General features: G+C 40.6%; 1 protein-coding gene across 10 annotated transcripts in view; it reads right to left on the bottom strand.

The window, feature by feature from the left end:
- PHTF2 (putative homeodomain transcription factor 2) overlaps window positions 1-14,996 on the bottom strand; it is a 70,111-nt gene that overhangs the window by 31,231 nt on the left and 23,884 nt on the right. For 5 of the 10 annotated variants that reach the window (XM_083464048.1, XM_083464055.1, XM_083464050.1 and 2 more), the window contains exons 3-5: window positions 9,028-9,084; window positions 7,810-7,869; window positions 319-388 (exon numbers count right to left, since the gene is read on the bottom strand). In XM_083464048.1, coding sequence (XP_083320174.1) covers window positions 319-388; window positions 7,810-7,869; window positions 9,028-9,084 — 187 coding nt within the window. The remainder of the gene's footprint in view (window positions 1-318; window positions 389-7,809; window positions 7,870-9,027; window positions 9,085-14,996) is intronic. The other 5 variants (XM_083464053.1, XM_083464056.1, XM_083464049.1 and 2 more) reach the window with 1 other exon arrangement.

Raw genomic sequence — 14,996 nt, 5'->3', positions numbered from 1 at the left:
CACCTTGCAAATCCAGCCTACCCTTGATCTAAAAATAAATAAATCTGAGAACGCACATTTGAGCAGCATTCTGGTTTCTTTTAATCAATTACACATAAATCTGTCCACAGAGTTGTTACATTGCAACTGCCCAACCTGCAATAAGCTGCACACTGACGAGGCTATATAACGAGGCTAGGAAATACACAAACACCATATGTATTCCCCTTTAAAAAAAGATGTCCCCAAATGCACTCTACCACGTAAAACAATAAAATAAATAAATAAATTGACATATTGATCAATACTGCATTCCATATTTAAGAGATCCATTCCTACCTCTTACAAGATCAACATCTATGAGATCTGGCTTTACATGCCCAGTTTTCTTTGGCTTGTTTCTCAAACCCTGTAATATGCAAATAATATTGGATTATTATTATTACTACAATTAAAGGAAAAATACTTTTCATATAAGCAGGGGCCAGTAACTGTGGTGAACTTAAAGTTATCAGGTTTTCATCTCTATTTCCTATTTGAAATCCACTTTTAAGAAAGATTCCAATTTGCCATATATCTCTACTAATGAAAAATATTTTTTGCTTTAAAAATACAAGTATATTGCTGATGCAAATACAAAGGTATAATGAAAATTACTGTCCTTTTTATTATATTTCCCAGAACACCTAAAGGAGTTAATTAAGTTCAATTATGCAGCCACATACGAACACACACATGCTTGCCAGAGTTAGTAAATACTTACTTTGACATCTATTTCATTTTGCCTTTAATTTTCAAAGAAACATATCCACTAGACTTTGAAATTCAAACTGTGGTACAAGAATAGATGTAAACTTATTACAGCCCTCTTCCTAAGTGTTTGAAGTTTGTCTTTCTCAGAGACAAAACGTACATCATGAAGCTTCCAAGCTAAAACTTGTGTAAATTTACAGGCTAAGAGAAAACTAAAAAACTAAAAAAAACCTAAAAACAGAACACACCACAGTATTAAGTATTTGTTTCTAAAGTAAGGATCTAAAACAAGTTTCTAAATTAACTTGTCACTTCGGAGAAAAATATCAGAACGTCCAAGATACTGAGGACAAAACTTATCTAGCTACTATTCATCCTGCTTTAGAGAGATTCCTGTTTGCATTTCTGTCAACCTATCTGCTAGTCCTCAAAAGTATAGCAAAAACTGGTATAAGATCACACTGACCCTTCTGAACTACTCAGTAGCCCCCCTGGCCTATCTCAAACTCTACAATTGCTTATAGCACACATGGACAACCTTTTCAGTAGCAGCCTTTCAACATCCTCCAACATACTGACAGGTTCTGTCCTACACTGACATTCTCCAGAGCTGGTGCTAGATACAGGGCTCTGAATATCACTTTGTCCATCTCCTAACCTTCAGCTGCACCCTGAATCACATGCAACAGGAGAGACCACTTATTTTAATCCTGTTCGTACTCTGCTAGAAGCTGTTAAGTATCATATGCATTTTCCTCTTACGGAAAACACACACTGGAATTTAGCTTAAATGCTAAATATTAATTAATTAGCTTAAATACATAATAGATAGATAGATAGATAGATAGATAGATAGATAGATACATAGATAGATCCCTGAACGATGTGGCTCAGTAGCCACAATACGACCAAATTCCAACATACAGATGCATCTAAAATGGACAGCTAAGTTCACAATACTCATAGTGGAGGCCTGCAGCCAAAGAATTGGCAAGTATTTTTAAATCAGTATGTGAATCTTAGATTGCCAGATCACAATATTCTAGTGATAGTAGAAGCCACAACCAGTAGGATTTGCCTATCAGGTTCTAGAAGAGCTATCAAACCTATACCCATGGTCCACAATCCCAAGCTTATCCATTCCCCTCCTCCACTGTTCTAATATGAAGTTTTGCTGCAGTCCTTACATAATCCTCAGCTATTTCTTACTGTAGCCTCATTTCTTCCTTTGTTTCCTTACATTGTGTTTTACATACCTACTTTGTCTTGTTTCCTTTCATCTGTCTCTTGGCTAGTGCCCTGGCACTGCACTATGCCATGGGACATGGGGAGGACACTATATAGATTTTCCTGACTGGAAGGCTGGGTTTTCTTCAGAGCACCAGTTTTCTTCAGAGCACCATCTCAGTCTCTGTCTCCTCTGCTCGTTTAACAAAGATTTATTCACCACTCCTTCCCTTTAGGTTCCTGTTTTTTAGTCTCCAGGTCTTCTAGCTTTCTGATTTCCTGGGATGTGTTCAGCCTGCCCCACAAAGTTACAAATCAGTGTTCTAAACTCCAGTTGTTCTAGGCACATTTTACGACAGGGAATTTCATTAGTGTGAGCAGTTTCTGAGCTCTGGGCGCAGTACTGTGTCTAAGATTTCAGATTAAAACTGCAGAGTGGAAGGAATGGAGGACCTTTCTCTGCCTCTCCACTTCCAGCTACTCTCTGAAGACTGGAATAGTGAAGAATACTGGATAAGAGACCCTCTTAAGCAGGGGTCAGCAACCTTTTTCAGCTGTGGGCCGGTCCACCGTCCCTCAGACCATGTGGTCGGCCGGACTATATGGGGGGGTGAACAAATTCCTATGCCCCACAAATAACCCAGAGATGCATTTTAAATAAAAGGACACATTCTACTCATGCAAAAACACACTGATTCCCAGGCCGTCCATGAGCCGGATTGAGAAGGCAATTGGGCCGCATCTGGCCCACAGGCCTTAGGTTGCCTACCCCTGCTCTTAAGAATATTAGGGGGGTGGGCAGGGGAAGGACTAGACCATGTGAAAAATGAAAATATTTTTGCTGCAGTTCATTAATTTTCAGCTTTGTATTCTTGTTATAAAAAAGCACACCTAGACATTCCATTGTTGTGCCCATAACCTAGGTTTAAGGTGCCATTTAGCTCCTAGCTTTCATATCTCAGTTTTCTAACACTGCTACAAATACCTCTAAGAAATTTAACACTAGCCAAACTGGACAACACCCACTTCCCAGAGATGGTCACTTAGCACCAACTTTGATGTGCTTTTTGTACCAGGTGGAATTTTTACCTTTTAGATTTGTGTTTGCTTGGGCATTTTAATCCTGTGTAACTCTGCATTTTGTTTGAACTTCTATTCTATAGACCCCCTTATGTAGTTGAAAAGCAGGATAGAAATGGTTCACTAAACAAAATTAAAACTTTCTTTTCCCTCACAGAGCTGGGCCTGCAAACACAGACAACATTGTTCCCTGAACAGTTTGGATCTTACAGCATTCCAGGCTATCAGATCAGCTCAACTAATCAATGTCAAAAGCTTCACTGCTGCAACCACAATAGATTATAGATCTGCCAAGAGAATGTAGAGCTCCAGCTAAAAGGAAATTGAGAAGGTAGTTACAGACACTTGGAAGTTGTTTACAATGATAACAGGGCTTCAAGTTAAACATACACCACTTATTAGATAAGGCAAGTTCAAACAATTATCTGTTAAACTTCAGACTAAATGAGACTATAAAAGACAAGATTACTTCTTGTAAAACTATTAAAACATGAACACACACACGCACACACCCAAGCAAGAAGTCTGGCAAACCAAACATAAGTTGACAATAAGAAAGCCAAGAAGGAACTTTATGAGCAACTTCATAGTGATGTAAAAATGAATAACACTGGTAGCAGGGTAGCAAACAAGCTGTACAATGGAGACATTAGACCAAAATAAATAAATGGAGTACTAAAGGAGACAGGAAAACTGCAGGAAATCTTAATGAAGCTGAAGCATACAAACTCATGAGACATTATTTTATGGCAGAAGAAAAATATATATGTTAAATACTGTAGTGGTAAGAGGACACAGAATGTATAACAAGCCACCTATGATGGTTGCATTTTGCAAACATAGCAGTCATAATCCAGGAGGGTAGGTTATTTCATCAATCAGAAGCTGAGTAACACATAGGAAGCAGAGAATAGAAATAAACTTATTTGTTTGGCAGCAGAGGCATACTGTGGGCCTTTCTAGTTGCTGTGCTTTACCTATGGAAATTCTGTAAAAGATGTTGTGTTATTCAAATAACAGCACAGTTTTCAGGCAACTCTAAACCAAACAATGGTTTAGTGTGAACAAGCAAACATGCAGGTTCTTGGATGGTGGCCAGCTTCTCCCACAGTCCTGCTGCTGCTGTCGTATCACTCAGAACTAAACTTTGGTTGGGCTTAATGTTACGTCAAATCCGAATCTTGATAAAAAGTGAGAATCATCCCCTTCTTTTTGCCCAAAGGAAAACTTGATCCCATACTGCGAGTGATGAACTCATTGTGAATCTATGGGATTTAATACTTCAAATCATTCCCAGTTTCAGCTGCTGAGAAACCTTTAGAAGAGTTTCCTAGTCACTCAAATATGGCACAACTCAAAAGAAGAACAACAGAGTAGCCAAGTTTGCAGATGACCACTATTAAAAATTGTAAAATCCCAGATTACCGTATTTTTCGCCCTATAGGATGCACTTTTTCCCCTCCAAAAATGAAGGGGAAATGTGTGTGCGTCCTATGGGGCGAATGCAGGCTTTTGCTGAAGCCTGGAGAGCGAGAGCGGTCGGTGCGCACCGACCCCTCTCGCTCTCCAGGCTTTGCGGACCTCTCCGCAAGCAGCGGGAGCGCTCCCGCTGCTTGGGGAGAGTTGCCGGCATCCCGAAGCCTGCGCACGCTGATCTCAGCGCGTCCAAGCTTCGCAGACCTCTCCGCAAGCAGCGGGAACGCTCCCGCTGCTTGGGGAGAGTTGCCGGCATCCCGAAGCCTGCACGCGCTGATCTCAGCGCGTCCAGGCTTCGCGGACCTCTCCGCAAGCAGCGGGAGCCAGCGCTGGGCTCCCACGGCTTGCAGAGAGCTGCCTGTTTGGGGGCTGGGGTCGGGGGAAGCTCGGGCCGCCCCAGCCCCACGCCTGGGGGGAAATAATTTTTTTCCCTTTATTTCCCCCCCAAAAAACTAGGTGCGCCTTATGGGACGGTGCGTCCTATAGGGCGAAAAATACGGTACCACAAGCTTCAAAAGGATATTTCCAAACTGGGTGAATGGACCACATATGAGATCCAACAAAAGCAAAGAACAGAATTATGTGCATGAGAATTAAAGCCTAATTTCCCATATGTGGGAGCCCATATGTGCTGATGCGGTCTGAACTGACTACCAACAACTCAGACCAGAAGCATCCTGGGGCCATAGTGGAAAATTCACTAAAGAAGTTAGCGTTGAGAATGGTTAGGAAAGGGATAGAAAGAGAAAACTTGTGTCCAAAGAACATTTTTAATTAGGCAGTATACAAATCATAATAAAGAATAAAATATAACATCCGAGACCTGGGAGAAGAAGCAATGGAGGAGGACTGGAAAAAATTTAAGAATTATCTGCAAAAATTTTATAAGTTATATGAACTATAAAATGACGCATAATTTGAAATGCTAGCCCCAGCAATGAGAGTGCAACATTTATGAAATTGGATAACAATATTGAAGGAATCAAAGTTTAAATGTTAAAAATGATAATATGTTTTGTTTTCAGAGTAAATGGACAATAAGGGATTTAAACTTAAACTGCAATTGAAAGTACCAAAGAAACACATGAAACAAGGTTATAATTTGCTGATAAATTTATTGTTAAGAATGCATTGTGCGGGAGATGTGGGGAAGTTCGATAGAAAGTTGAAATAAGCTGTTGAAGGGTTATGACTCTTTTTATTTTCTTTTTATTTCTTTTCCTTTTTCTTTTTCTGTCCTCTGTTTATGTTTGAAAAAATGCAATAAAAACTATTTAAAAAAAAAGAATAAAATATAACAGCCAATAATCTCATTTTATAAACTGACAACGTGCACAAATGTAGAATTTTGTACATAGCTCTAGCTGCCTCATGTAAAAATGAGAAGGTACAGACAACTTTATTGCTGCTTCGCTGTACTTATTCTATAGGTCCATTCAATTGTTCTCCTTTAATGCTTATCTGTTTTAAACTCACTCTAATGTTTTTATTATACTTTCAGGTATTATTCTGTAAGCTACATTCCGGCTTAAACAAATGAGCAACTGAAATGATAAGAGGATTGAAGTGTTTCCTCTGTAAAGGAAAACAAAAGTTTAAATTTGGAAAAGGATTATCGAGCAGAACACTTTATACCACTGGTTCTCGCAAGGTGTAGCAGGAGAAGATGGCAAGTGTGCCAGGAAGATTCAAGGACAGTCAATATTATATTTTGAGAATGATACATGTTCCTATGTAGCTGCATTGTTTTATATTTTCTGGATATCCCATGATCATATTATAAAATAGCACTGCTAGGCTAAGTTGTTTCTTTTTATTTTCCAATGCATTACTTATCAATTTTTTAAAATGGTGTGGTGTGAACAAATTTTTATTCTGAAAGTGCAGCCCAGAGAAAAAAGTATGTGAACCACCGCTATATACATTTATAAAATTATTTGTATTGCCTGTATAAAATAATTCATCCTCTGCCCAATGTTATAAGTTTAACATGATGTATTTAGGACAAACAAAAGTAGCTGTATTCTATGCACTGGATAAAACTTACAGAATTCATTGCCAGAAAATGTTGCCATCGACATCAGCAGATATATATATAGGCACAAAAACTAAAAATTAAGCCTTCAAGTTCAGGCAGTTTGTAATCTTCCTAAGGGCATCTGGTAAGCCAATGACGGAGGCAGAGTGCTTGACCAGACGGACCTTGGCTTGTTCTTACGAGATCTCCAATGAGATCTAAGAGCACATCAGTAGAAATCTCAATGGCATCAACTGGCCTATTCTGAGAAAATCTGGTGTGTTTTTATGTTTCAATACAGTACTTTGTTAGTGAGTCATACTGCCCCTGTAAACAATGAAGGTACGTACTTGCTCATTGCCCCCTGCTTCAATATCCCCTCCCAGCACTACTACTGTGTGTTCGTTCTTCTGTCAGGAAAAAGAACGGGTGTACATGCAGCAGGCACAGCACTCTGTCAGTCTTATCTCACTCCTCCATCTCTCTTCCTGACAGAGGAGATAACACAGGTAGCACACACAACAATCCTATCGCTCAGCTGTGTTTTCCCAGCTGATGAAACACAGCCAGCCTCACAACTGAATGAAATGCATGCAGGTTGGCACCACCAGGCAAGTGCATTTTCCACCTGGTTACTTGCACTGAGACAACAGTTTCAAGGCGAGAAGCGTGTTACAAAGTTATCTATTACTGTCTGTTTGAAAGGACAGAGTTTCGTGGAACAAACCACTGGATTCCCAATAGTTAGCTCATAGCACTCAAGCCAACAGAAGCTTGATTTTAACCTTTTTCAAGTGCAGCACATTCAGAGCTGGAATCTAATGGTTGTTTTCCATTTTATTTCTGGAAAATGAAAAGGTGCTGTTTCAGATGGTAATGATATACGAAAATATGGAACCACAATAGATGGCCAGAAGGTATAATATCATATCAAAGGGAGCAGGGGTTTATTATAATCCCAGCATTACAGTTTCTTGTCTCTTTAGAAGAGTGGGTGAATCCTTAAATGAACCAAACAACGCAGCCCTATGAATGTCTATTCAGAAACAAGTCCCACTGAGCTTAATGGGACTTAATTCCAGGCTAAAGGGTAGGATCACAGGCTAATTGTTTTAAATGGAAAACAGAAGTGATGCTAAAGCATTTAGATGCTTTTGAAGTAGTTACTTATTCATCAGATACTTGAAGGCTTTTGTTAGTCACACTAAGATGCAGAGACACAGTTAATCTACAAAAGCTGTTTTGTTTAACACAAATTTCCATAATCAAGTACTTACCAATTTAATAAACTGTTCAAAACAATGACAGGATGAAAAATGAGGAAAAGTAAACTGGAACTATAAAGGTAACCATGTGATAGTCAGTGATATCTGACCAAAAAGCATGTAAAATATGAAGGGAATTATCTATGATATAGCATAAGGCAGCTTAGTGCAACATAACTAAAAACACCCCAATATTATTTTTAAGCACTGTAACTGGGAGTTCCCCAAGTAAAAGATCTATCCTAGCTGTTTCCTTTACGGAGGCTCCTCCACATAAAAACTCACATCCACACCAAATAGCATACAGTTTTGATGCAAGTGAGAGACAAAGCCTAGCCAAGATTCCATAATCTAAAGACTTCCTACACCCACAAAATGTCCTCTCCCACCCTAACTCTTGTACCAGGTTTTTTTCATTTCAGTAGAACTTCTTTAAAGTTTAACCCACCCACCACACAAAAACTGCAGATTGGTAAGGATTACTATCACTACATGATAACAAAAAGAATTCACAAATGCTATTAAAATAATTCACAAATGGAACATCCTTTGTCCTGGGGGGGGGGGGAGCACACACCTGTGTCACAATAAAGTCTAATAATAATAATAATAATAATAATATCTTTATTGTCATTGCCCCCTCTCGGGGACAACGAAATTACTTGGCTGCTCCATCCACCCAGGTAGGGCACTCCACACAAAATCAAATCAACTATAAAAACACTAATTAAAACAATACAGTATAAAACAGCAAGGAAGATTAGCTGACTTTCAAAGTCCAGGCTTCCCATTCAGGGCCGAGATCGCTCTGGGGAAGAAGCTGTTCTTAAGACGGCTTGTTCTTGTCCTCAAAATAAATTGTCTTATCAAAATAAATTCTGAATTACAATATATCCCTGATTTTCAAACTATATACGTGAGAACTATGTGCTTTATCGTGCTTTCTCAATGACAATATAAATAACAGAGGACAAGCTTCTCAAAAACTTCCCTGCTGCTTAATGACTTTCCCCTACAATACACATTTGAGGGGGACATTGGACATATTCTTGAGAACACATAGCTGTCATAGGACAAGCCCAAAGGCACCTTGCTCACACCCTGCACCAAAAAAAGTGCACCCCAGAATCCTCTGCACAGGAGTTGTGCAGCAAATTAAATGATTTGGAGTGAGCTTGTTAAGTTTGACATTCAGTACCATAAAACAATAAAAATAAATCTAAACTTTACCTTGATTTCTCTTTGTTCTACAGATTTTTCCCATATTTGCTGGTCATATGCCCCAATCTAAACAGGAAAGAGGAAAGTCTACATTAAAATGAGATCATTCACAGTATAATCAGAAACAACACCCACACACCCTCACCACACTTAAAGTCTCCAAGAAAGCATGTGGATCCAAGACTACTGCCAGAAGTGTTTCCGCCAGCGGTAGCCAGTGTAGTACTCCAGAGGCAAGGTAAGGCCAGCTATGGGTCTTCTGGATCCTAAACCATTTCCTGGAGGTGGGACAAGGAAAAAACAATACAAGCACCCCCACTTTCGGCCCTGGACAATAGGAGTCAGCAGGGCTTTAGATGTGATGGCTGATCCACTGTTCTGCCCCGGTGCTCCCAGATACTGCTTAGGACTGTCTGACAAATAAAGCTACTTTTCTCTCAGAATCTGCTTTGTGCCCTACATGTAGTCTATGTGCCTGACTACTCGCAGGATTTCTTTTAGCATCAGTTGCAGACTTACATTGCTGACAGAAAAGGAACCAAAACAATAGGCCTGCATGAGAAAATACCAAATCGGAATCCACACAATATATCAACAACTGCTCCATTCGCAGGATACTAGATATCTGTGATGCCCTGTACGTAGTTTCCGCTACGTGGCCAACTCATTTGATCAGTTACTGTTCCTGTCTGTATGCTTAAATAAGGACCATGCCTGGGTGTCAAATATTAGGCAGAGAGGCTCCAAACTTTCACAGCTGTAGTAGATTTTATTAGAATAAAAACCAAAAAATCAGGTTGCACTCAGGGTGTCACTGGAAATGTTAAGAAGCTATTCAGACATAAGCATGGCATTTCAACCACAAACCTTAAGCTCTTACACACACACACACACACACACCCAGCAAAATAAAACATGATTTGCATAAACCATAGTTTACCTATGCACACTGTCATGCATGATTCTTGTTTGTGGGCAAAGTATAGCTTGCCACTAGCCTGGAAAATGGGAGAAATTAATCACTACACATAACGGGAAGACGGGGTGCAAGAGCCTGACGCCTGTAGTTATAATATTAAACTGTGACCTAGCTTTATGCTTGAACAGCCTCAAAGAGAAAAACAACCGCAGCTTAGCTTCATTTTATAAAGTGGCTACTGACTTTCAGAAGAAGTTACATGATTTGCAGTGTATGTTCCCTTAAATAATTCTTTGCCCCAATATTATTTTCCTGGTTTTGCTATACAGTGGTACCCCGCAAGACGAACGCCTCGCGAGATGAAAAACTCGCAAAACGAAAGGTTTTTTCGTTTTCGAGTTGCCTCGCAAGACGAATTTCCCTATGGGCTTGCTTCGCAAAACGAAGCTTGCCCCGGGGACAGCGGGTCTTCTCTTTTGAAGCAAGGGGCGGCGGGGAGAAGCGATCTTCTCCCCGCAGCCCCAGGTCCGGGGACAGCGGGAAGCGCTTCCCGCTGCCCTGGGACCTCTTTTGAAGCAAGGGTTTGCGGGGAGATCGCTTCTCCCCATCGCCCCTTGCTTCAAAAGAGGTCCGGGGACAGCGGGAAGCTGTCCCCGGACCTGGTCTGAAGGCGGTTTCCCTAGGAATGCATTAATTGATTTTCAATGCATTCCTATGGGAAACCGTGCATCGCAAGACGAAAAACCCGCAAGACGAAGAGACTTGCGGAACGAATTAATTTCGTCTTGCGAGGCACCACTGCAGATTTAAATATTCTCTTCAAATACCCTTTCCTCCCATTTCAGACTTTTGGTGTTTGATTGTTTTTATTTACCTCGTTTTTGTCTTTTCAGCCACACTGAACTGTCATCACTTCCTCCACTAGTGGACTCAAGTGGCGAGCACCAACAGAAAGGGAACCAAACAGAGCACTGAGAAACAAGCAGATCACTATGCTGGGGAGAGTGTGGTGCTCTGCTTGGTTTACAGCAGGCATAGGCAAACTCGGCCCTCCAGAAGTTTTGGGACTACAACTCCCATCATCCCTAGCTAACAGGACCAGTGGTCAGGGATGATGGGAGTTGTAGTCCCAAAACATCTGGAGGACCGAGTTCGCCTATGCCTGGTTTACAGTTTATATTATTCTGGGAGGTTGGCATAACTTGCCAGCAGCTGCTCAAGTGGAGTGAGGATACACAACATCTGTTGCAGGTGCCACTTGTTTCACAGCACTGATCAAACTTGACCACAATGCTGTTTGTTTCATCATGTTGTTGCGGTGAGAGTGTTGCACTTCAGAGTAGAGAGAACTGGTCAAAGCCCCACACAGAACTTGAGCCACTTACTATGTTTCAGCCTAATCTAACTCACATGAAGTTCATAGTTACAGATAGGTAGCCGTGTTGGTCTGCCATAGTCAAAATAAATAAATTCCCTCCAGTAGCACCTTAAAGACCAACTAAGTTAGTTCTTGGTATGAGCTTTCGTGTGCATGCACACGAAAGCTCATACCAAGAACTAACTTAGTTGGTCTTTAAGGTGCTACTGGAAGGAATTTCTTTATTATGAAGTTCATAATCATCCCTGCATGTATGCTTTCCTCAGGGAGGCAGGATATATAAATGCAAAAGATAAATAAAATACATTTCTAAAGGAAATATGCTTTCAAGAACAGATGACTTTTGCATGGACATCAAAGTCGTACTTTTCTGAAAATTGCACAAAACACAGCTCTAACATTATTTCAAGAAGCCTCTTCTTTCCCATAAAAGTTTCAGCTATTATTTCATTAAAGGTCAACCACATTTTAAGCCTCTTCTTGGTGGTTAAACCTGGTTTTGCCAAATATTCTGCCTACTTAGACTCTATTTGTAGATACAGTTGCAAGTGTGTAATGAATCCAACACTCCGTGAAACAATTCCTATCTGTGAGGCCTCTAAAAAGGATCAGAAGATGTTTTGTATAGTAGGCCCTAACATAACCCTCAAGGTTAGAGCAAACCTTTGGAAAATCCAACTCTTATGTACTACAACAAGGACAAATATATTTGAACAAAACAGGCTATATTTTCAAAGCATGCCTACAACTGTATACACCTTCCAAAGTAGTTTACTCACCTCAGACTAAGCCCCATTGAAGTCAACGAGACATACTTCTGAACAGATATGTCACTAACAATGCAAAGCCTGCTTCAAAAAACTGAACTACTCTTGAGATTTCTTTCTGTCTGACTCTCTTCCCTCAGACATATTGTTCATAACCAGAGTTATGACTACCATGACACTTTTAGCTGTATTTAATAAGCACTGATACTTCTGAAGTGTCGCTAAGTAGCTCAGCATTCATTGTTTAATTAAAAAAAAGCTGAAGACGACAAACATTTGATCTCCTAGGATACTTGTGAGGCAATCTTAAACTCACTATTTTTATTATTTCATTTAATCTCTTAGTCACCCAATAAATGTCACTCATAACTATGAAGTAAGTTACTAGGAACCTGATTTATTTTTAAGCAAACATGTTTAAGACTGCATTGTCAAGAGGTCAAATGTTCACCTGAAGATTTCAAAGCATTTCCCTAACAACACACCCTCAGAAACAGCCTCCTACATTTTTCTCACTAGATCTCCCTGGCCCTGCATGATAGGGAAACCCCTGGCTCTGTTGTTCAGTTCTATTTACAGGGAGGAGAAAATGAAGGGAGATACTATAAACTGTCATAAGTCACATAATAGAGGGACACGGGTGGCGCTGTGGTCTAAACCACTAAGCCTAGGGCTTGCCAATCAGAAGGTTGCAGTTCGAATCCCCACGACAGGGTGAGCTCCCGTTGCTCGGTCCCTGCTCCTGCCAACCTAGCAGTTCAAAAGCACCTCAAAGTGCAAGTAGATAAATAGCAACCGCTCCGGCGGGAAGGTAAACGGCATTTCCGTGCGCTGCTCTGGTTCGTCAGAAGTGGCTCAGTCATGCTGGCCACATGACCCGGAAGCTGTACACTGGCTCCCTCACCCAATAAAGCAAGATGAGCGCTGCAACCCCAGAGTCGTCCGCGACTGGACCTAATGGTCAGGGGTCCCTTTACCTTTAAATTGCATAATATGCTATCCACGATATATAATTATAAGGCAGATGAAAGAACACAAATATGCTGAGGGAATACTGAAGACAGACTAATGCTGAAGAAATAAAAGAAGATGAGTTGAAAATGTTGTTATGTGGTCATGGGTCAGTTGAATGACTGGAGGGTAGTATCTGGTTCCCATATAACCTTGAATAATCCAAGGAGGTTCTGTTTTCATTTGAATATATAATCATCCCAATTTCACGGCTGCAGATGGGAAACACAGCAGCAGTTCAAAAACAACACACAGAGTGGAGCTACAACAATGGTCTTCTCTGTCAGCATGATTAAGTCTAATTTTTAGGCTCACCTCCAGGATTTTTTGAGCCTTAAGTATGAGACAACTTTAGACCATTTGGCCCTGCCTCTCTCTGCTTGGCTTCAGGACTGAGTGTGACTGCATGAACACCACTAGCCAGTGATATGAAACATTACACAAGGTCAGGAACGCAGATGGCACAAAGCAGAAAACTTTCCTCTTGTGGGGGAAGTGATGGGAGAAGTGTAGCTTACTGCAAACGTCTTACACGAAATAAAATTTGTGGCTTGCAAAGCTGAAGATACTGTTCTTTTTTGTAAGAGAGACCGAAGAGAATAAGCAATTCAATCAAGAACTGACAAGTGGAGTCATATCTTATAAAGATGATAGGAGCACTATACAACCTAAAGGTACATAGGATTTTTATTTATTTTTGGCGGGGTGGGGGGACAAGGTAAGGAAAAGGAAGTGAGGCTTGCTAGCACTAAAGATACAGGGAGGACTTTATTATGAACCGTTAGGAAGCCTCCTAAACTCTTACCATGGTTCACTGAAAATTTAACAGTTGCCACTGCCATTATGCCACCCAGAGAATGCTCACGTTCCAGTACATATGTGATAATTGCCAAACTGAATGAGTAAAATTTATTACGATTTAGTCATCACACCATCCCTTTACCACAACAGGAAACTAAGTATGATAAACTACAAATCTATTATGTATTGCTGCTCTGTCAAAAGGAATGCTCGCATCTTCAACACATGCTTGTCAGGTACAATGTATAGTTGTGGATGAAAAGGAATAGGCTTATTCAATCCAATAGCTTCAGAGCTTATACACTGTTTTTTCAAGTATATTTCTGACTTGCTTTAATCTGCATGTTGACGGTCCAGAAGGATACCATGGTTGATAGTATCAAAACCCACTGAGAGATCCAGAAGAACCAGAAAATAGCTTTCATTTCTATCCCTAGCCTGAAGGAGATCATTGACCAGTACAACCAGGGCAGTTTGAATCTTATGGTGGAGCCTGAAACCTGATTGAAAAGGATCCAAATAGTGCATATCCTCCAGACAAGGCTGAATGGGATACTTGAGACTAGAATATAATTGGCAATAATGGTTGGGTCCAAAGATGTTTTTTCAAGAAGCAAGTTTAGTAACAGCTCTTTTAACTGTTCCAGGAAAACTCTCTCACAGAGAGAAGCATTCACCACACCACAGACTCCATTGCCCAGCCCTGCCTGGCTAGATTTTATGAGCCTGGATGGGCAAAGTGAAGAAGGATCAAAACAGCACCAGGAAGCCTTTGCTAGTCTTCCTATTCTCAACCTATTGCTGGCCACATGAACTGCCATGTACCGTATTGGTCCAAATATAAGTCACACCTTTTTCTTCCAAATTCCAATCCAGAAAAGTTAAAGTGTGGCTTATATTTGTGACTTTATGATATCGCTGCTGAAACAGCTGCCCAGGAAGGTCATCAGGGGTGCGGGACAACGGAGCACTGCCCACCCATGACTCCCAGGCCTCCCCCAGCTGTGTCACTCCCATACATATAGGGTCTCATCCCCATCAGCAACCATGCTGCAAGATTCTGCACTTTGCAAACCAAGCACAAGAGAAGCCCCACATAAAG

Source organism: Podarcis liolepis (assembly GCF_965112155.1).
Source record: "Podarcis liolepis genome assembly, chromosome: 10".
Taxonomy (NCBI): domain Eukaryota; kingdom Metazoa; phylum Chordata; class Lepidosauria; order Squamata; family Lacertidae; genus Podarcis; species Podarcis liolepis.
The sequence above is the reverse complement of the archived record's forward strand: the minus strand, read 5'-3'. Positions and strand labels throughout refer to the sequence as shown.